The 19,577-nt window shown below is 44.6% G+C and overlaps 2 protein-coding genes across 2 annotated transcripts; one reads left to right on the forward strand and one right to left on the reverse strand.

Annotated features, from left to right (window-relative positions):
- Positions 1 to 1,517: 1,517 nt before the first annotated feature.
- Positions 1,518 to 6,752, forward strand: PEX10 (peroxisomal biogenesis factor 10). The gene is made up of 6 exons (XM_071575527.1): positions 1,518 to 1,718; positions 1,809 to 1,889; positions 2,341 to 2,747; positions 3,459 to 3,634; positions 3,928 to 4,063; positions 4,441 to 6,752. Exons 1-6 carry the CDS (start codon positions 1,613 to 1,615, stop codon positions 4,510 to 4,512), a joined length of 978 nt encoding a protein of 325 aa, XP_071431628.1. The 5' UTR covers positions 1,518 to 1,612; the 3' UTR covers positions 4,513 to 6,752.
- RER1 (retention in endoplasmic reticulum sorting receptor 1) lies at positions 5,283 to 12,520 on the reverse strand. Its single transcript, XM_071575528.1, has 7 exons — positions 12,346 to 12,520; positions 9,238 to 9,323; positions 8,627 to 8,731; positions 7,947 to 8,046; positions 7,402 to 7,480; positions 7,159 to 7,294; positions 5,283 to 6,378 (listed from the first exon to the last, which is right to left on the reverse strand). The coding sequence occupies exons 2-7, from the start codon at positions 9,316 to 9,318 to the stop codon at positions 6,289 to 6,291; spliced, it is 591 nt and encodes a 196-aa protein (XP_071431629.1). The 5' UTR covers positions 9,319 to 9,323; positions 12,346 to 12,520; the 3' UTR covers positions 5,283 to 6,288.
- Positions 12,521 to 19,577: the final 7,057 nt, after the last annotated feature.

Genomic DNA, 19,577 nt, shown 5'->3' on the forward strand with positions numbered 1-19,577 from the left:
AGGAGATGGGAATGTGTTACTCCTCTCTAAAATTTAGCCCATCTTTACTTACCACCTACAACTTTTGGTGCAGTTAAATTAGAATTTTGGTGCCACAACTTGTGCACTAAACAGGCTCCTGAAAGGACTCTACATGTCTGGTTTATTTGTGGTTATGTTCAGCAGCACTGAGAAGGAAAAAAACCACTAAGCTCCAGCTCTGAGGGCATTTTCAAGTGAGTTTCTGCAATATCAGTCTGTCAGTTCTGGAAAACACCTCATTTAATTCGATTGAAAGTAGTTTTGTCAAATAGAGCAATTACATTGTAGAACTGTTTAACTGCCCCTTCACTCAACTGTGCTGCAAAACTCAATTTATAACCTGAAATGAAAATGCTCTCTGGAAAAAACCAGCATGTTTTGACAGAAATGAATGTACCAGACTCAGTATATACGGGTTGCAAGTATATATACATTGTAAACATTTCCAGAATGATGGTATCTTTGTTAAAAAGGTACCAAAAAGTGTTATTATTTTTAAACACTAAGCAGAGCTGCAAGAGCCGGGCAAGGGAACTGGTGCTGTCTCTCAAATGACAAGAGTCACCAGCCAGGAGTCCAGTCAATTCCCTTATAAATCAGGAATTCATCAGGAACACTGGGAACACCCCAAATCCCACCTGCTCCCAGTGACTGGGAGCTTAGGGACCGAACTGGACTCTGGCTCTGGCACACTGAGCATTCCTGAGCTGTCACACCCTCGCAGTCCACAGCCTGTATCCCACTGGTGCCGGCATTTTGGATGTGGATGCGCTGACGTGTTTGTAGCTTAGAGCTGATGTTTGTTGTTTGCCTCTTGCAGAGCTCGCCTGAAGACAAAGCGCAGCTTAGTCAGTTTCCCCATTCAAGCAGCTCTTTGAAGAGACGCCAAGAGGCTTTCACAAGCTGTTAAAATGCGATGACAGGACACCTTCCTTCTAAATTACCGCAGGGCCGCGGGAGGGCTGGAGTGTTTGTGCGGGATTGTGGCTGCACCTGCCTGGGGAGCTGTGGGTGGGGAGTTCCTTGGGAACGGGGCTTTGGAACACCAAGGCTCTCCCACTTACTCTTACACTGTTCCTGCAACAAGGGCGGCTCCGCAGCGACTTCCCGTCCCTTTCCCCGCCCCTTTTTCCTGCCTCTCACAGCCCCTTCCCGCCCCTCTGAGCTCCTTTTCCCGCCCCTCTGCCCGTCCTTTTTCCCGTCTTTCGCAGCCTCTTCCCGCCTTTTCCCCGTCCTTTTCCCGCCCCGTTTTTCCTGCCCCTTTCCCCGCCCCTTTTTGGCGTCTTTTCATAGCCCCTTCCCGCCCCTTTCCCCGCCCCTTTCCCCGTCCCTCACAGCCCCTTCCCGCCCCTTTCCCTCGTCCCTCACAGCCCCTTCCCGCCCCTTTCCCCGCCCCTTTCCCCGTCCCTCACAGCCCCTTCCCGCCCCTTTCCCCGCCCCTTTCCCCGCCCCTTTCCCCGCCCCTCACAGCCCCTTCCCACCCCTTTCCCCGCCCCCTCAGCCGGCACTGACGCGATATCCCTGCGCGCTCCTGGCCCGTTCTGCGGCCGCGGTGCCGCCCGTGCCCGGTGTCGCTGCGCGCCGTGGGGCGATGGCGGCGGCGGGCCCGGCTCGGCTGGTGCGGGGCGCGCAGAAGGACGAGCTGTACCGGGCCGGGCTGCGCAGCGGGGCCGGCACCGCGCTGCGGGGGTTGGCGGGTAATGCCCGGGGCACAGAGGGGGCGCGGGGGCTGGTGCGGCGCCCGGGCTCGGGTCGCACGGTGCAGTGACAGCGGCCCCGTCCCGCAGGTGCCCGGCCGTGGCTGCAGTGGCGGCGGGAGGTGGAGCTGCTCTCCGATGTGGCCTATTTCGTGCTCACCACGCTCTCAGGTAACGCTTCGCTACTATTTTTTATAATTTTTCTGTCACTTCTCCCAGTATGTGACAGCGGAGCGGCTGTGCTGGGGGTCACCTGCTGAGGCTGCTCTGCAGCAGCTCTCCTTAAGGAGAGGGTTTGTTTAAACACATTTTATTAAACATGAAACCACTGAACTGTCCACGTTTGGGTTCAAATGCAGCAATTTATCAACATACATACATGTTCTTCTCAAAGCAAAAGCTTTTTTAAAAAGGGATATATGACAAGTATCCGTGTTTTAATCCTTTAATCGCTTGCTGCAGATGCTGGTGAACCAAAACACTCAATTTACTCAGCACCAAACCCCACAACTATTTCTGAAGCTCCAAAGCTGCTGAAGTGTGCCCTGAGCAGCCTGGTCACCCACACACACCGACCCTGCAGTTTCCATCTCACCCCGTGTTCTGCTGCACCTTTATCCAGGTTATCAGACTCTGGGTGAGGAGTACGTGAACATCATTCAGGTCGACCCCAGCAAGAAGAAGGTGCCTTCCTTCCTGCGCCGGGCCGCCTTCATCTCGCTGCACACCCTGGTGCCCTATTGCCTGGAGAAGGCGCTGCTGCACCTGGAGCAGGAGCTGCAGGCGGAGGCCGAGCCGGGCAGAGCCCCCGAGAGCGGCCCCGCACCCGCCCTGCCCGGCAGGACCTTCATGCGCAGCTGGATCCGGGGGCAGGTGGGGCAGCTCACCGAGCAGCAGAGGAAAACAGCGTCCCAAGCTGTGTATGTCCTTAAACAGACCGTCCCGCTGCTGCACCGCCTCCACCTGGCACTGTTCTACATCCACGGCACCTTCTACCACCTCTCGAAGAGGATGACGGGGATCTCGTATGTGAGTGATGTGTTTCTTGTTTGAAGGTGGTGCCTGCTGCAGTTTTGGCATCTTTGGGGATGCCATATGTGTAAAAGGGACAAGGAATGTGGCTATGTCTGATGGCAATGTGAGGGAGGCTTTTTGCATTCTGTAGAGAGATGGTGAGGCCCCGGAGTCCAGAGGCTACAAATAAATATCAATATATTTATTGAGGCAATAAATATCAATGCAGTATTGTAGTTAATACCCTGTGTAACTTCAGTCCATCTGCCACAAATGCACCAAAAGTGAGAAGGGACTTAATAAATCCATGGGAAATACTGAAATACAGTTCTGAACAAAAACCAGTACATACTCACAAAGTAGTTTTCTATATGAAGAGCTTAATTTTGTACCTTTACCACAAAAACATCAGCCACTGGCCCAGAAATGTATATAGACACAAGACTTCTCAAGAGTTCTCACTGTCAGTGTAGAAAAGAGCTACATTAGAAAACCAAACCAAATAAAGCTGCAATTTTGTTGGACAGACAACTGATCCTGCACAGACAGCAGTCAAGTCCAGCCTGACTGTGTGATTAGACCTCCTGAGACACAGCAAGTTGACAAGCCCTAGAAACATGTCAATTTTTTGGACAGTAATGAGAATCCCAAGTCAAGTTTATTGAAGAGGGAGGAATAATTTCATGGAGCGACAGTAACAAAAGTCTCTTTCTGTGAATTCCACAGCTGCAGTTTGGAGGACTGCAAGGAGAAGATCAGAGCATCCGGTCAAGTTACAAGTTTCTTGGCATAATTTCACTTTTGCATCTTCTGCTGACAATTGGAGTTCAGATGTACAGCTTCAAACAGAAGCAGAGAACGAGGCAGGAGTGGAAGCTGCACCGCAACCTCGCTCATCAGAAGTGAGAGGTGGCTTTTACTTACTAGGAAAGAGGGGGAAGCAGTGGTGGGAATGGCAGAGCTGCCATGGACAGGGAGAACACCAGAATGACACACTGATTTAAGTTAGAACTTGATACTATGTTTAATTAATTAGCAAAATTAATTTATCACTGTTTTAAGCATATTTTAGATTTCATGCTTTGGTGTTTCTGAGCAAGGGTTAATACTTGAAGGTGTGGTTTACTTTAGGACAGTGTTACCAAGTATTTCTTACAAGCAGGCTGAATAATCAACATGTGACTCTGTTAATTAGAAACACGAGCAAGGACAAGGCCGCTGGGCGCCAGTCCCGCTGCACACTGTGCCTGGAGGAGCGGAGGCACAGCACAGCCACCCCCTGTGGGCACCTCTTCTGCTGGGAGTGCATCACTGCCTGGTGCAACACCAGGGTGAGTCAGGGACCAACTGGTGAAACCTCCACCTGAAAACAGCCCTCCCTCAGCCTGGCTGTTCATACCCTTTCCCTCACTGAGTTTACCAGGACACAGATACTTACTGAAATAGACTGGGTAACTCTGCACAGGTGATGTAAATACTTACAATTAGGAAAAATATATACCTTAATATATAAATATATAAATAAGTTGAGCAGTTTAAACTGGGCCAGCTCAGAGTGCTTTACTTGGGTAAAGCTTGTACCGCAAAAAAGACTGAAAAAATGATTTGAGAATTATGGATGCTGATTATTTTCTATAAGTAGCTAAAGTTATATTTGGATGTTTTTAAACTTTTCAGTATGTTTATCTAATCCCCTTTCTTTCTGTAGGCAGAATGTCCACTGTGCAGAGAGAAGTTTCATCCCCAGAAGCTGATCTACCTCCGGCACTATCAACTGTAAAGGACAAACCTGTTCTGTCTCCTGACGAGGCCTCAGCTCTCACACGTTCTGTAATTGTCATACAGCTCCACTTGGTCCAAGAAAAGGCTTTACTGTAACTGAAAAATGCCTGTGCCAGGTGGCTCTTCATTCCTGGGTTACAGAATAAAGCCCTTTCTACCTCTACCCTCTGTGTCTTTGGACATGGTTCCTGACCATATGAAAAAAGTGTTTCTAAAAAGTGTTGTTAAGACTCTGCTGTTTAGTAGGAGTCATCCCAGTTGGTAATTTTGATACTAATAGACATCCTATTTTTCTCCCTGATTTGTCCATGTTATTCAGAAACTCCAGCAAACCTGAAACACCTTCTCCACATCAGGGCTTTGATGTTTTCAGGCAACAAACTGAGTATCCATAACTGGTACTTTTACAAGGCCTGTTCTGGATCCTGTTTCTGTAATTTTGAATGTTTACATTCCTGGTTTCCAAACTGCTAATAAAACAAGCACATGCAAACAGAAAGCAATGGGTCAATGTGTGCTAAAACTACCTGTCATATTCCCAGGATTGCTGAGTTCCAGAGCTCCACAAAGACTTCGTTTGACAAAATCCAAGGAAAATGTTTCTACAGATACTTCCCAATTAGGTGTCTGTTGAAACTGCCACTGCTCTCCATTCAGAATCTTCAAAAAGCTTCAAAAGGCATTGAAGGTAAATTGAGGGTAACCATTATTGAAAACGAGCCATAAATACTGTTAGATCAATAGATGTATATAAAGATAGAGAACAAGTAAAGGGGAACACTGTCTTTTAATAAATTTTGGAATTAAAAAGTCACTTAATAAAACCGCAGTTGTATCACATGAAAAAGTTTACATGCAGGTCATTTATCTTTCATTTTTTTTACCCCCCATAGAAAATGATAATCTGTGTTAAACCCCCCACCACTGTCTGTTCTGGCCAGTTTGGGTACGTTCTGTGGGGCTGCCTGAAGTCAGCTTAAATTACTCCTGAAACCAGTAAGTATAAAAGAAACTCCAACTAATAACAATTAAAATATATATTTTTATAATTCCAGGTCCTCAAAGGAAATTACGATAAAGTTTGAACGAAGTTCTGAGTCATCACGAAAGAGCCCAATTTTAGCATCTGCCCAGAGATGGAACAGTGAAACTGGCATTGAAACCCAACACAAATGAGTTGCTTTAGAAGCTAAATCAGTATTTTTTTTCCCTACTGCAAACCCGTAATTTAGTAGATTTCTTATTCCTGTCTATTGGGTTATAACTCAGTAATACCATGCATTTAGGAAACTGGCTTCAGTTCTGCAACTATTTAGGTCTACTGAATTTTTCTATGAAAACAGCACACGGCCATGAAGCAGAAAACAGCATCCCGTGTGCCAGCTTACACTTTCCTCCACAGACGTGCACAGCACTTCAGGCTGATGTTGAGCAGGAGAACTATGTAAAAATATCCAACTCTAGGCCATTAACCTCTGCAGTGCAATGGATCTTGAAAGAAATACATCATCCCAAATCCACGGGATTACCCGAAGTTTCTCCAACTTCTTACAAAAGAGAATAAACTCAATGCAATTTGGTTAGAATGCCAGTTTCCTCCAGAAACTGATCTGATCTTTCAGATAAAAATAGCAAGATCCTCGTAAAATGAAAATTCAACTGCTTTGTCACCACTCTGTTAATCATTTTATGAAGAAAAAAGGCATTGTTACAATGGCTCAAAATCGTTCCTTTAGTGAGCAGTACAACTGGTCAACAGGGTGATTTGCTTCTTCTAGCTAGCAAAGGTCTTCCCCACATCCTCCTTCCCTTTGTATTTCCTCTTGCCATGTGTGAAGGGTATATATCTGTACTTTATCATGTGCTGCAAAGAGAAAACACCAAGTGTTGAGGCAAGAAACTTAGGTAATATTTAGAAAAAATGTTTTGTAATACACATCGTAAATTGCCCTCTAGAAAGACAGTTCTTAGTACAGGTAATGCAATAGCTAATCCTACACCAGTTTAAATCTAAATAGGAGTATGAGATCAGTCTTATAAATCTCAAATTTGGGTGTACCCAACAACTTCCAGTACAGTGAAGGTCAGTGACTGGGGGACCACAGGAAACTCAGCAGAGCACAGAGGTACTAATTCCTTACACCATTTACCACTTCAAATCACAGTTCCTATCCAAAATTCTGAATGTCTGGGGGAAAAAAGTTCTTTTTAAAAGTGCCAATAAACCATAAGTAACTTGTTAAAGTGGTCTGAATGACTTCTCTATGTTCTTCTTCCCCTTTTGCCCGTGTACTTTCTTACACCAGCTTGTCAGAACTTCCCTTTTTACTCAGAGATTGTACCACACCTCTTCATTAAAAACAGACAGTTAAGAGAGGAAGTGGATGAGAACCTACATTAAAACCTGATCTTGCATTCTAAAATTAAAACCTTTTAAAAGCAAGAATAAAATTCTGTTAAAATTTGCTCAACTTTGCAAGTATACAACACTTAAACAACTAATGCTCAGGTGTTGGTTGTTCAAGTTCCTCTAGTAAAAGAATTTACCACCTGGAGTGCCCAAGTGCATGGCCAGTTTGGAACAAAGCTGTAAATCCTGACATCACAAATGTCAAAAATCACAAATCTGTTCCTGGCAGGTTACCTTGATTTGCCTCTTCATAGTGATACAAAATAGCATAATGAAGTACATCACCAGGATAGGCCAGAACACGGGGACATTGAAAGCCTCGAAGAACGTACACGCCATTGCAACCAGGATTCCTTTAGTGGCAGAGTGCCTGAAAAACAATAGCAACAATTAAGCCTTCCAGCCCACCTACCACTAATTAGATGCAGGTATTAATATTTTTCAAAAAAACCAGCATGGGCAGATGGATCCACTCACCAGAATTTGAATTCTGGGAGCCTTCTAATGAAAGGCCGAAATTCTTCATTTTGCCTTGTAGGTAAGGAAGGACCATCATCTGAAAATAACAGGAAAAAACCAAACCACAAACCCCCTCAAAGTAGTTTTCCACACTATTCAGACTCCCTATTATTTTTTATCTTAAAAAAACAGAATGAATCCACACCCAGTTTCCACTGTTACACACAGATCCCAGTGCCTGTTTACTGTAACTTAACATTGGTTCCCTAAAAGAAAATAGCAGAAACGAGTGCCAGGTCACTTGAGTTACTATGGGCAGAACTCAAGTCACAAAACCCTCCTTTCAGAACACAGAAACCTAATACAATACAGAATATATTCAAGTCCATGGAAAAAAAGGACAAATTTTATAGTAACTCTTGATGTCAAGTTGCACAGATTTTTTTCAAGTCAAAATACAATGTCCTGCTGAAACTGCACATCTTTAAAACATTGTATTAGACCAAAGCATTTGGAAGTTTGACTAAGTTCAAAATTATGGCAAATTGAACATTTCATCATACCTGAATCTTCCATTAGAGAGGGGTCTACCTTTGGTGACAGGAAAGCTATGAAGAGGTTTAGGTGGTAGATTCCCAAGGCATATGTCACAATGTACCAACCCTGCACAGGGAGGGAGGAACAGCCACGGTTAGAGTCATCCTCAAAAACATTTTCTGATACTGGTTTTTTAAGATTTAACACTGAGATTAGCTCAGTTGGTTAAAACTTGGTTGTAATAATGCCAAGATCATGGGTTCGATCCCATGTATGGGCCATTGACTTAAGAGTTGGACTCGATGGTCCTTGTGGGTCCCTTCCAACTCAGAATAGTCTGGGATTCTGTAACCTGGGGCTTTTGCTTCCTTGAGAAGCTTTGCTACATCCTCACGTTAACTGAAAGGTTTCTGGACTAGAATATTAACAATATAAACATAAAAATATTAACAATATAAAAATATTAACAATATTAAATGAAAATTTTAACAATTCTCTCTGACCAAAACAAGTCTTAGAACACACAACAGGAGTGCAAATCCCTCATGCACACAAGGTGTGTTCTCTCTTCAGACAGTCCAATTTACCTTCTACCGTGTGCTAAACAACACCACATGTGACTCCAAAGTAAACCCACACTTTAAAAACACTCTTAACACAAAAAATAGGCCAGGAATGATATCCAAGATGACTTCAGCTTTCTCACCTGCAGTAAATAAACTCTAATCATGTAGATAAAGCTCAGCCCCAACGTTACAATCCATCGCACGGCCGTGTACGGGGTGGATTTGTCTAACCAGGACTGGTAGATCTGGGAGGGAACAAAGAGCACATCTGGGAAATGCACAAGGAGCACAGTTTATCACAGGGCACTACTGGCAAAAAGAAGCCTTTGGGAAGCAGAGTAAGATGAAACATTTGTCTTCTTTATTAATAAACTGAATTACACATAACTGTACTTGCTTACAAGCATGTGAAAAGTTTTACGTTTTATAAAGGCAAAAAAGTGCTTGGGGCATTGTAAAACAATTTAGATTTTCTGTATCTTATGCAAGTTACTTTCCTTAAGATCAACTTGATGTGATATCTGAAGTCACTCCTTGGTTTTGACAACATATTTTCACTGTGCAATGTCACATATACACCCAATAAAAATTCCAGTAAATTCTGCATAATAATATTTATCTATTTTAAAAGGTTTCAAATGAAATCTTTCGTACAGGTTTTAGCATTTCAACAACTCATCCAAAAAGAGTTCAAGAAGCTGCAGTGAGCTCTGCTTCTAAAGGAGTCAGAAAAACCCTTCACAAAACCAACCTGTCCAAGTCTTGAGAAAAATCTATAGACCACGGAAGGTTTTCCATGCACAGATTCCCCAATGCTGTCCCCTTCTGACATGGTGGCTGTGGAAACAAAACACAGTACACAGGGAGACTGAAATCCAAAATCTAAGCTCAGGAAGCTTCAGAGCATTTTCTCTGACCCACCATTTACATACAATATTCTTTTGGCTTGCCCTGTTTGAAACAAAGTATTTTGAATGAAGTATTCTTAAAGAGAGGACATTTATGCAAAAATGAATTAAATATACTAAAGGAATTATCCAAAGAACAGGGTGGTTTATAAAGGCAAGACAGGATCCTGTCCATTTAGATGGGGGGAAATAAAGAAGTTAATTAAGAAATGCAGAAAGGAGTCTGGTTGGACTCCATCCTGCTCAGGCAGAGGCTGAGTTACAACATCCAAACAGAGACATGAACTGCAGCACCTCCCTCCTCCCACCACAGTCTCTAAAGACAAAAAACAAAACAAAATAAAGGATATTTTTTAAAAAGCTGCTTAGGATCTTAAGTGCTCAGTAACTAGACAGTGAACAAGTAAGTTCAAGACTGCACACCAGTGGTTTCAGACTCTGCCAAAGCACCAAACCCCAAACGTTGCTCACACTGGAATTATTCAATGAGTTTCTCTGTCTCTTGAACAGGAACACCTGAGCAGTGACAGGGACGTTTTATGCAGGAGCAACACTGTACAGTCAAGGGGCCTGAACTCAAGTGAAAAAATTAACCCAGGGGACTATTTTTCAGTCCACATTTCTGCTACTGATTTAAGAGCTTTATTTTTCTTATCAGTTAAGCTTAACTGAGTTTTACAGCTCACTTCAAGGTACAAATCAAATACACTGGATTCTAAACAGAAACATTTTGCCACATCACCAAAAGCAATTCCTGACATTACTTCCTGGAATCCTCCTTTGTGGGTGGGACTGTGTAACTCTGGCATACTGGGAGTACTTTCAGCCCTACTCAAGAGCCTCAGAGGATCATAAGGCTGAAACTTTAATAAATGAAAAAAAGAGTGAATTATCTTAGATGCTGCCATACAAGTGACTGCTGCAGAAAACTTGAGACCATGGACAACCTGGGAGGCACAAAACCTTAAAGTTGTGTATTTTTCCCATAAACATCTGAAAACTACATTCTATGGAATAAAAAAGGAGTCCTGCTACACTTCAAAAGCTGAGGGGATTCATTGGGAGGCTTCACGAGCTGAGTCCACTTTAATTCAAGCTATAGATGAAAACAAAAAAGGAATCAAATAGAAGTTAATACAATATACAGACTTTTCCATCAGCGGCAAAAGGAGATAATTATTCCTCTCCCCACTCTCTGCAGGGCAGAAGTTACTCAGTGTTCTCAGCTGAGCATCATTTTGTGCTTTACTCTGGTTTTCTTTTTTTACAATGTCCTTAAGTCTGAAGCTGTAACAAGAAGATACTCAACCTACTGATCAGAGAGCAATGAAAAGTGTCATATTCTGACAATTAGTTGTCCAGGTACACCCACAGCAAACATGGGCAGACCTGAGGTGACAATGTTGTGTCACCTTGTGCAGAGCAAGTGGAAAATCCTGTATGTGAGGCCACTGAAGGCTTTATGCCGGAGCAGGGATCTTGCTTGGTGGAAAAAATGACATTATAAGTGATTATGTATGACTGTTTATCATATATACAGTTCTTCCAGAGCAGGCCAAGAAACACAACCAGCTGACAGTGTTGAACTGCAGAAAAACCTCTCAGGGGCTCAGTTTTGTCACATGAATTTAAGGTGACATTTCCCATCACATCAAACCTTTGCTGAAGGAGCTTCTGTAATTAACAATGATCAAAAGCAGCAGGTTTTGGCATTGCTCTGAAGGCAGTTTACAGTCAAGAACACTGAGTTTTTATTGGTTTAATTCAATCTATACAGGAGCAATCCCTCTTTCATAATCATGGAATGGTTTGGAAGGGACCTTAAAGACCACTCAGTCCCACCCCCTGCCATGGGCAGGGACACCTCCCACTGTCCCAGGTTGCTCCAAACCCCATCCAACCTGTCCTTGGACACTTCCAGGGATGGGGCAGCCACAGCTTCTCTGCCCAACCTATGCCAAGGCCTTATCATCCTCACAAGGGAGAATTTCTTCCCAATATCCCATCTAGCCCTGCCCTCTGGCAGTGGGAAGCCATTCCCCCTTGTCCTGTCACACCAGGCTCTGTCCAAAGTCTCTCTCTATCTTGTAGATGTAACATAAATTCAGTGCTGAGCACAAGGAGCTGTGACAACCCTTCAGCCCCTTCAGCAGAGCCAATAATCAGAAAGTCACACACAGATCAATGCAACAAACAAGAGAGTATTTTGCTGCCAGGAGAACTGAGGCTGCTGCTAAAACAAAACCGTGTTAAAGCAGTTTCCTCTGCTGAACACAGTAGGCAGGTGAAAGCATGACCTTAATAATGACCTTTTCACCACAATTGTTATGGTACTATCTCTACAAACACCACGGATCGCTGAGTGTGTAAAAACAGATCCCGGGGCAGTAAAAACGTTCACTTTTATGCATCACACCATCACACACGTGCAGAATTTCCAGAGAACTCTGATAACGATACAGGTTTTTCTTGAAGTCAAAATGCAGACAGAGGCCATCCCTAGCAAACCCACACTCCTGCTCACACAGCTTTGCTTATCTCGCAGAGGACACACCTCTGAAGAGCAACGCACTGAAGTGATTTATTCGTACCAGGGTGAATGAACAACCACGGGGCAGGACCCCATTGGTCGCACAGGTTGTGTTTTTCACTCTAAAAAAAGACATAGTTTAATTTTATCCATCGCAGTAGCAGCCGAGCAGCACCTGCGATCTCGGGGACTTCCCGGGCTCAGCCCCGTACAGCGAGAGGGGAGGGGCTGCCCGGGGGTGGAGCGGGGCCTGCAGAGCTGGAACACGGCCCGAGAGGCCCCGGGAGGCCCCGGACCCGCAGCCGCCCCCGCGCTCCCCGAGGGGCCGCTCGCCCCGGGCCCCCCCGCCCGCTCAAGGGCGTCCCGGCCGTGCTCGGGGGCGCAATGCCCGCTCCCACCCCCGGTCGGCCCCGGTACTCACAGGCGGCCGGACCGGTCCTTCCCTCAGCTCCCGCCCCTCCACAGACCCGATATGGCGGCACCACCGGGACCCTCTTCCGCTTCCGGGGCTGGGGGCGGGACGAGCTGCAGCGCTGCCCCGTTGTTGGCCCCGCGGGAGAGCGGGGCGGTACCGGCCGTGAGGCGGGAGGGCGGAGCGGGCCGGGAGGGCGGTGCGGTGCGGGCCGGGAGGGCGGTGCGGGCCCGGAGGATGGAGCGGGCCGGGAGGGCCCTGCCGGGAGCGGGCGGGGCGGCACCGGCGGGGACAGAGCTCTGGGTGCGCCTGCCCCGCCCCCCGGCCTGACGCAGCCAATAGGAAGCGGCCTCTGGGGGCGGGCGCGGGCGCGCAGCCAATGGCGGGACGGTGGCGGGCTGAGGGCGGGGCTGAGGGCGGGGCTGAGGGCGGGGCTGAGGGCGGGGCTGAGGGCGGGGCTGAGGGCGGGGCTGGTGCCGAACCGAGTCGACACCGAACGGAGCCGAACCCGGTCCGAGCTCAGCCGAACCCGGTCCGAGCTCAGCCGAACGGAGCCGAACCCGGTCCGAGCTCAGCCGAACGAAGCCGAATCGGGTCCGAGCTCAACCGAACCCGGTCCGAGTTCAGCCGAACGAAGCCGAATCGGGTCCGAGCTCAGCCGAACGAACCCGAAGCCGATACGAGCCCGAGCCCGAGCTCCAGCGGGGCCGGGCGGAGCCGCCTCACAAGATGAGGGCAAAAGGTGTTTAAAGGATTTTAAAGTTTTAAGATTCCAGTGTGTTGTTCCATGAACACGTGAATGTTTGGGAGTGAAAATCAGTAGAAGATAAGAAATGCTCGTTAGAGTGACACAAAGGTCCACACACAGACGTGCTGTGGTGGGTTCGTCCCGCTGTGACAGAAACACTGATGACGTACAGGGGGGTATAATTTATTATAATTTATTATAATTTATTCTCGCCGCGCACGGGCTGGGCTCCACATTCCTGTACCTTTGTTGGGCACCACTGGGGGGCGCCCCAGCACCTTTTTTGGGGCTGAATCGGTAAATTCGGCAGGTTCTGTGTCTGCCCTGGCAGTGCAGCGTTTAGTACCGAAGTTTGCATTCAATGTGCGCTCAAAAGTGACAAGATGCCAAAAAACCCAACCCTGACGCTCCTGAAAATCTATTTAGTATTCATATTATGCAAGTGTATCTATATATTTTTGTACATATATTAAATTTATACTTATGTAAAAATATAGACATTGATACATTAATACATTAATATATAGATAAAGAATATGCTATTATATGTATTAATGTATTCAAATATACAAGTACATTTATAAACAACATACACATAAATATACAAAATAAATATATAATACATTTATATTTGTATATTTACACTTACATATATTTACACATATATATGTGCATATACATTATATATTATTATATATAACTTTAAAGACACCTCCTTAATGCAACCAATCCCTCAGCACACACTGCTTTCAAATTATGGAGCTTAACATGAAACAAAACCCCATATGAATACTTTTTTTTCAGGCTAAGATGCCTTTTTATCCTGTTTAGATTGATTGATTGATTGATTGATTGATTGATTGATTAATTGACTGATTGACTGATTGATTTAACCTGTTACCATAGGTTTATGGAAGAGCCTTCTGGAGAAGACCTCAGACAAGCCTATGAGCTCCACTTACAGGTGAGGGATTCAGCCATGGGTTTCTGCAATTTTAACCTCTCCCATGCTTTGATGAGCTGTTGTCACTGAAAAGGTGATAAAAATGATGTGATGGGTTAATCTTTGTGTTTGTGTGCACGGGATTTGATAAATACCAGTTCACACCAGTACATTCCCAGCTCTTAGGGGAGTAGAGCAATCCAGCAAAAATCAGGGCACACTTCCCACAAAACATGCACTCATGTAATGGGGAATAAACAGGAAATATGGGAAAGCTCATTAGAGTCAGGGAATCCTGCAATGATTTCTGTTGGAAGGGTCCTTAAAGCTCATCACTGGAGGAATTAGATTTGGACAGTGCAGGGGACAAAAATCTGGTCATAAAACAAATGGTAGAACTTGGTTCATAGCCCACAAAAGGGCAAATTTCTAAGTTAAGGTTCTGAGAGTTCTGTCTGCTTTGTTCACCCAAGGTTTTGCACATGAGATTTTGAAGTTTGTTTCATTGGTCAGATTATTTCAGTGTCTGTCAAACATTATTGATGATCAGTCGGTGTACCCAGACATCTTACACAGAGTTCTGTGCCTAAAACTGTGTAAAACTGTGGAATTTTTAAAAAATCTGGTGGGCTTTTCTTCTCTTTATTGAAATAGCACCTTGGACATCCTGCTGGAGCAAAGAACATGGACAAAAATTTCGACCTTCAGAGTTTCCCAGCATTACTCCTGTTGGGTATAGAACAGGTTGGATGATGGCATTAATGTTGTATTTGTCCTCAGTTTTAGCTGCAGCTGGATTTTTAGTTCAGTCTGACAGGTGATAGTTTTTAGTGAGTGGATGCTGTCAGTTAATAGCACATTGTGGTCTGGGATCCTTCAGGGATTCAGGTCAGTGAAATGTCCACTAAACAAGCAATAATTACACCTGTCAACAGAGGAGTCCCAATAATGACAAACAGCTCCAATTTATCTCCTGCTTACCCATAAAGCTGATTTCACATTGGGCAAAAATGTTGTGAAGAGGTGCAAGACAGAAACTGTAATTGAATAGTAGGGATCATGTAAGTGCCTGAAAGCTGATTTTAAAAACAAATAAATAAACCCCAGTAACCTGTGGTGGCCTGTCTGGTTTTCGTGCATTTGTGTGTGCACACATTGAGAGTGAGAGGGAACAGGGACAGGTGAATGAAGTTTGCAGAGCTTGATGAAGTAAAACACTAATTTCTGTCATGGAAGGGTTTCCTCTCTGTGGTCTGTCCTCACATCCCAGGAAGCAGCTGCCGTGTTCCTCTGTGCCACTGTGTGTTTTGTGTTCATTTGTCCTCCCCAGAGGAGGCCCTGCTGGTTGATACACCTGTTAACCACACAAACAGGTGCCAACCTTATGGGCTGCCTCACCTGAAGCTTTGCTCCCCCCCCAGAATCCACTGGAGGTACCTGTTTGGAACAGTCACAGGTTCAGTTCTGGTGCAAATTATTTACATTTCTGGGATTTCAATTACTCTGAATTATGCTGCATATGAGTGAATAATTTGAAATTTGAAAATACGATAAATCTTCCCAAATCTTGATAATGATTATACTTGCAATGCAATGATTTATGATATAAAATATATATAAAGCTGTTGCTGATACAAAGACCTTGAATGAGTCTCCCAGTAAATGCAGAGCTCTATTTTAATTGCTTGTGGAGAGGACCTCTAAATTCTTAGTAGGAGACTGCCCTGAGTAAATGTGCATGTGAATTTCTGCTGTTAACTTACTACTGTGCTGTTGTTTTCTTATAAATAGTTGTTTCAGAGTTGTTACCCATGATGAATAAATTCGTACCATCTCAGGTTTTTCAAACACAAAGTGATTCATGCCAACCTGTTTTTGTAAGCTGCTGCAGAAAGGAATTAATATGATAATATGAGCCTGTGAAATTACTACTGTTCCTGTACTAAATGTTCTTATTTATTGTGCGTAACATTTAATTGTAGTTTAAATAAATTCCATATAAACACATTTACTGCAGAGTTTAGAAACAATCCACAATTACAATGTGTAGATACAGGAATAAATTCCCTATCACTTAGTCCTAAGAGAGGAGGATTTCTGGGGTTGATACTGAGCTGATGATAAACAGCTTTGCCTTCCTCAGTTGCTGTTTATCATGAACAAGATCTTCATAGACTCTGGAATGGTTTGTGTTGGAAGGGACCTTAAAGCCCATCGAGTTTCACCCCCTGCCATGGGCAGGGACATCTTCCCCCATACCAGATTGCTCCAAGCTCTGTCCAACCTGGCCTTGGACACTTCCAGGAACATGAAGTCCATTTCTGCTTTAGTCTCTATCAGTAACTTGCACTGGCTTTGTGTCTATGGCATCCTGTGTCTGGGAATCACAGAAAATACAGGACCTTGGTGAAATACAAGGATTTTGGTGTGTTTAAAGCAGAATTTCCAGTTCTAGTTCAAAATCAAAACCAAACACAAACAAACCCCCCCTCAGCATAACTCAGCCCATCACGGGGAGCTTGGGAGCTTTCCCTTTCCCCCGTTCCTGCTCCCTTTGGGCCCTGGTGGCTCTTTTTCTGGAGGCCCCCGTGTCGCTGTGGGTGTTCACGCCTTTGTCTCTCTGCAGAAATGTGTGATGGAGAGATAGTGCTTGTGTGGACGTCAGCATTTCCAAACCTTGCATGTGTTGCATTGCTAAGCAACTTTTAGCAACACTTATCTTGCGTCCTTATGCCATCTGGAAAAGAGGATTAGACAAGAAAATGTGCCAGGGAGAGACAAAGGCACATCTAAGAAAGAGGTGGCTTAATTACTTGGGAGAATGATTGACATTAATAGCAGGCAATCAGCAGATGTGATTGAAAGCAGGCACAGCTTCCCAGGTAGTGAGAAGGAACCTCTGGGAGAGGTGGCATATTTTATACCCCCTGGCCTTTCCCCTTCCTGCTGGAAGCTGAACTTCATTGAGGATGGAAGATGAAGGCCCCTGTGATTTCAGTGGATAATTTAGATACAGTTACAGTGAGTCTCTTCTAGACCTTCTTCCAGTTGTTTTGTACATCCAATATAATTGGCTGGCTGTGGTTTGAAGGTGCCTTCCACTGAGGCAGAGGAGGTTGTGGAATGCCAGTGGAGCGTGGAGCTTGTGCACATTAGTTCCCAACAGTCCTGCTATCCTGGGATAATTGCTGGGGATGGTTTGAGGGATGGAAGGGATAGACCAGAGCACGTGGTGTCAGAAGGGTATTTCTGAAGAACTGCCTTGTCGTTGGTGTCATCTTCCAGCACACCTGTAACTGCCAAAGGTGGAAACAGAGGGATGTAACTTTGGTCAGTAAATCCATCTGGAGCTTCAGCTGGTTTCACACACATTTGAGAATTATAGGAGCACTTTTTTTGGTACCTCTGCTGTTGACACACAGTAAGCCAAATATCCAACTGAATTGACGAATGACCACTTTAGATCTGAAAATTCCTGTTCTCCAGTTCCTTGTGCACTCTAACATTGGAATAATGTTGCCTGAAAGCTGAACTGGATTTAGTACCATGTAAAACCCATGAGGTTTGTTACTGAGTTGTTTTACTTCCCATATCTGGACTTTTGACTGCACTTTGCCCATTGTCTGATCTTTCCAAGTCAGCTGTGACTCTCCCAATAATATGGAACAATCCACAGTGAGGTTCAGTTCCAGCTCTGTGCTCCAGGATGGTTTTTACACATACCTTGGAACAGAACTGTGTGCCATAATATACAATCCTGCACTTCCTTCTCCCAGCTGGAGCTGAAACCTGTTCCTGCTTGTCACTTCTCCTGTTGGGCTCTGTCAGGTAAGGTCAGTGCAATGGTGGCTGTGAACTAATCACCTCAAGATCAAGTTATATTGAGTAGGAAAGGGGACACTGGAGACGTTGCACCTTCAGCATGACGTAACACTGAATTGCAGTTACGTGGGCAAGGTTAATGCTGCTGGAACTTTAATTGGCTCATACCTAAGATTCTGTGGTTTTTGGCTCAGCAGGCTTAGGAATCTTTTCTGCAAAGGGAATAGCTTGGGTGAAATGCAGACCAGCTGTAAATAACCAAAGCTTTTTGGAATTGAGTCTGGTACACTATTTCACTTTTCACAATCTTTAAAAAGCAAAATAATGTGTGATTCTGTATGTGACAAAGCAGTTATTCATTCTTGCCATGTAATTTAATGCAATGTTCTATATGAACTGAAGGGCTCCACATAATAGTATCCCACAGTAACAAACCTTGGGCAAAAAATGTTTGATTCTCCTCCCTTACCCCTTTAGAGTAGTGCCACATAATCCTTGGTTGTTGTGTGGTCTCCCATTCAACTTTTCACACAAATGTTGGAAGGGTATTTATAAAAAGCCTTGAGGACCACCCACTTTGCTATTGAAAATTGGCTGAAATAATCCCTTCTTTATAATTTAGCTGTGGTGTAGTCAAAATTTAAGTTCCATGTGGATTTCTGTTTAAAGGGACAGTGGAGAAATGACGTCCTGGATGGACAGGGAGCTGTGGCCAATTGTTGTGGTGACACCTGTGATGGGCTGTGGCTCAATGGCTGCTACAGACCTTCATTGTGCTCTCCAGTCATTAACAGGACCTGGACATAATGCCTTGGTTGTCCCTCTTGTGATGAATATGATCTGACTGTAGTGTTTAGCACCCTCTGAGTTCTCAGCTCTCCCTGAACAGCACATGTTTCTCTGGAGCAAGAGGGACAGAGAATTTTCCTGGAGCGAGAGAGCTGTTCATTCAAAGGGGATGCAGAACTGCAGTGAGGTGTCCAATGCTCTTGCAATGGATTTTTATTCTTGTGATGAGAAAGTTGTTTTTTTGTTTAGGAATGCGGAGTCTTAATTTTAAAATGAAAGTGGTTTGGAATTAAAAAGTTGGAAAGATAGGAAAAGACCAAGCTGTGAGTGTGTGTGCATGGCTTGTATGTGTTTGAGGGGAGTAATCCTGGTTAGAGTAAATTATGTCACTGGATACAGTAACGAATTGCTCAGCAGGTTCTGATTTGGTAAGCACAGAGCAGGGCTGAATCCCATCACGCTGCAGAGGTATGGCCTGGCTGGCTTCATGGAAAGCTTGTCTAATCCAATTGACTCCTGTGTGAGGGGACTGTTGGCACAGCACACACAGTTCCAGCCTGAGCACAGCTGGTCAAGAGGTGCTCAGAAATACATTTCTGGATGGCCTCACTCAATATGAATATATCACCTCAAAGGAAATTATCCAGATAACTTGAAATCCAGCATGTGTGCATGTACTCTTGGTGTCAGGCAGCAAAACATACGGAATGGAACTCAGAAGGACAGATCTGTGCAGCAGCCCAGCCCATCTAAAGAATATTTGCATGTCAGAATCTCTACTATGGTATGTTAACACTCTCAAAATGAAGTATGTAATGAAAGAATGAGAGGAATATAATCCACCTGAGTGATTTATTTCTACCTTTAGTACTAGACTTGCTTGTAATTCTAGGTCATCTTTCCTGAACCCAGAGTGAAGATGTTCATTTTTAGAAGCAT

The sequence above is a fragment of the Pithys albifrons genome, chromosome 22 (genome assembly GCF_047495875.1).
Source record: "Pithys albifrons albifrons isolate INPA30051 chromosome 22, PitAlb_v1, whole genome shotgun sequence".
In the NCBI taxonomy this organism is placed as follows: Eukaryota; Metazoa; Chordata; class Aves; order Passeriformes; family Thamnophilidae; genus Pithys; species Pithys albifrons.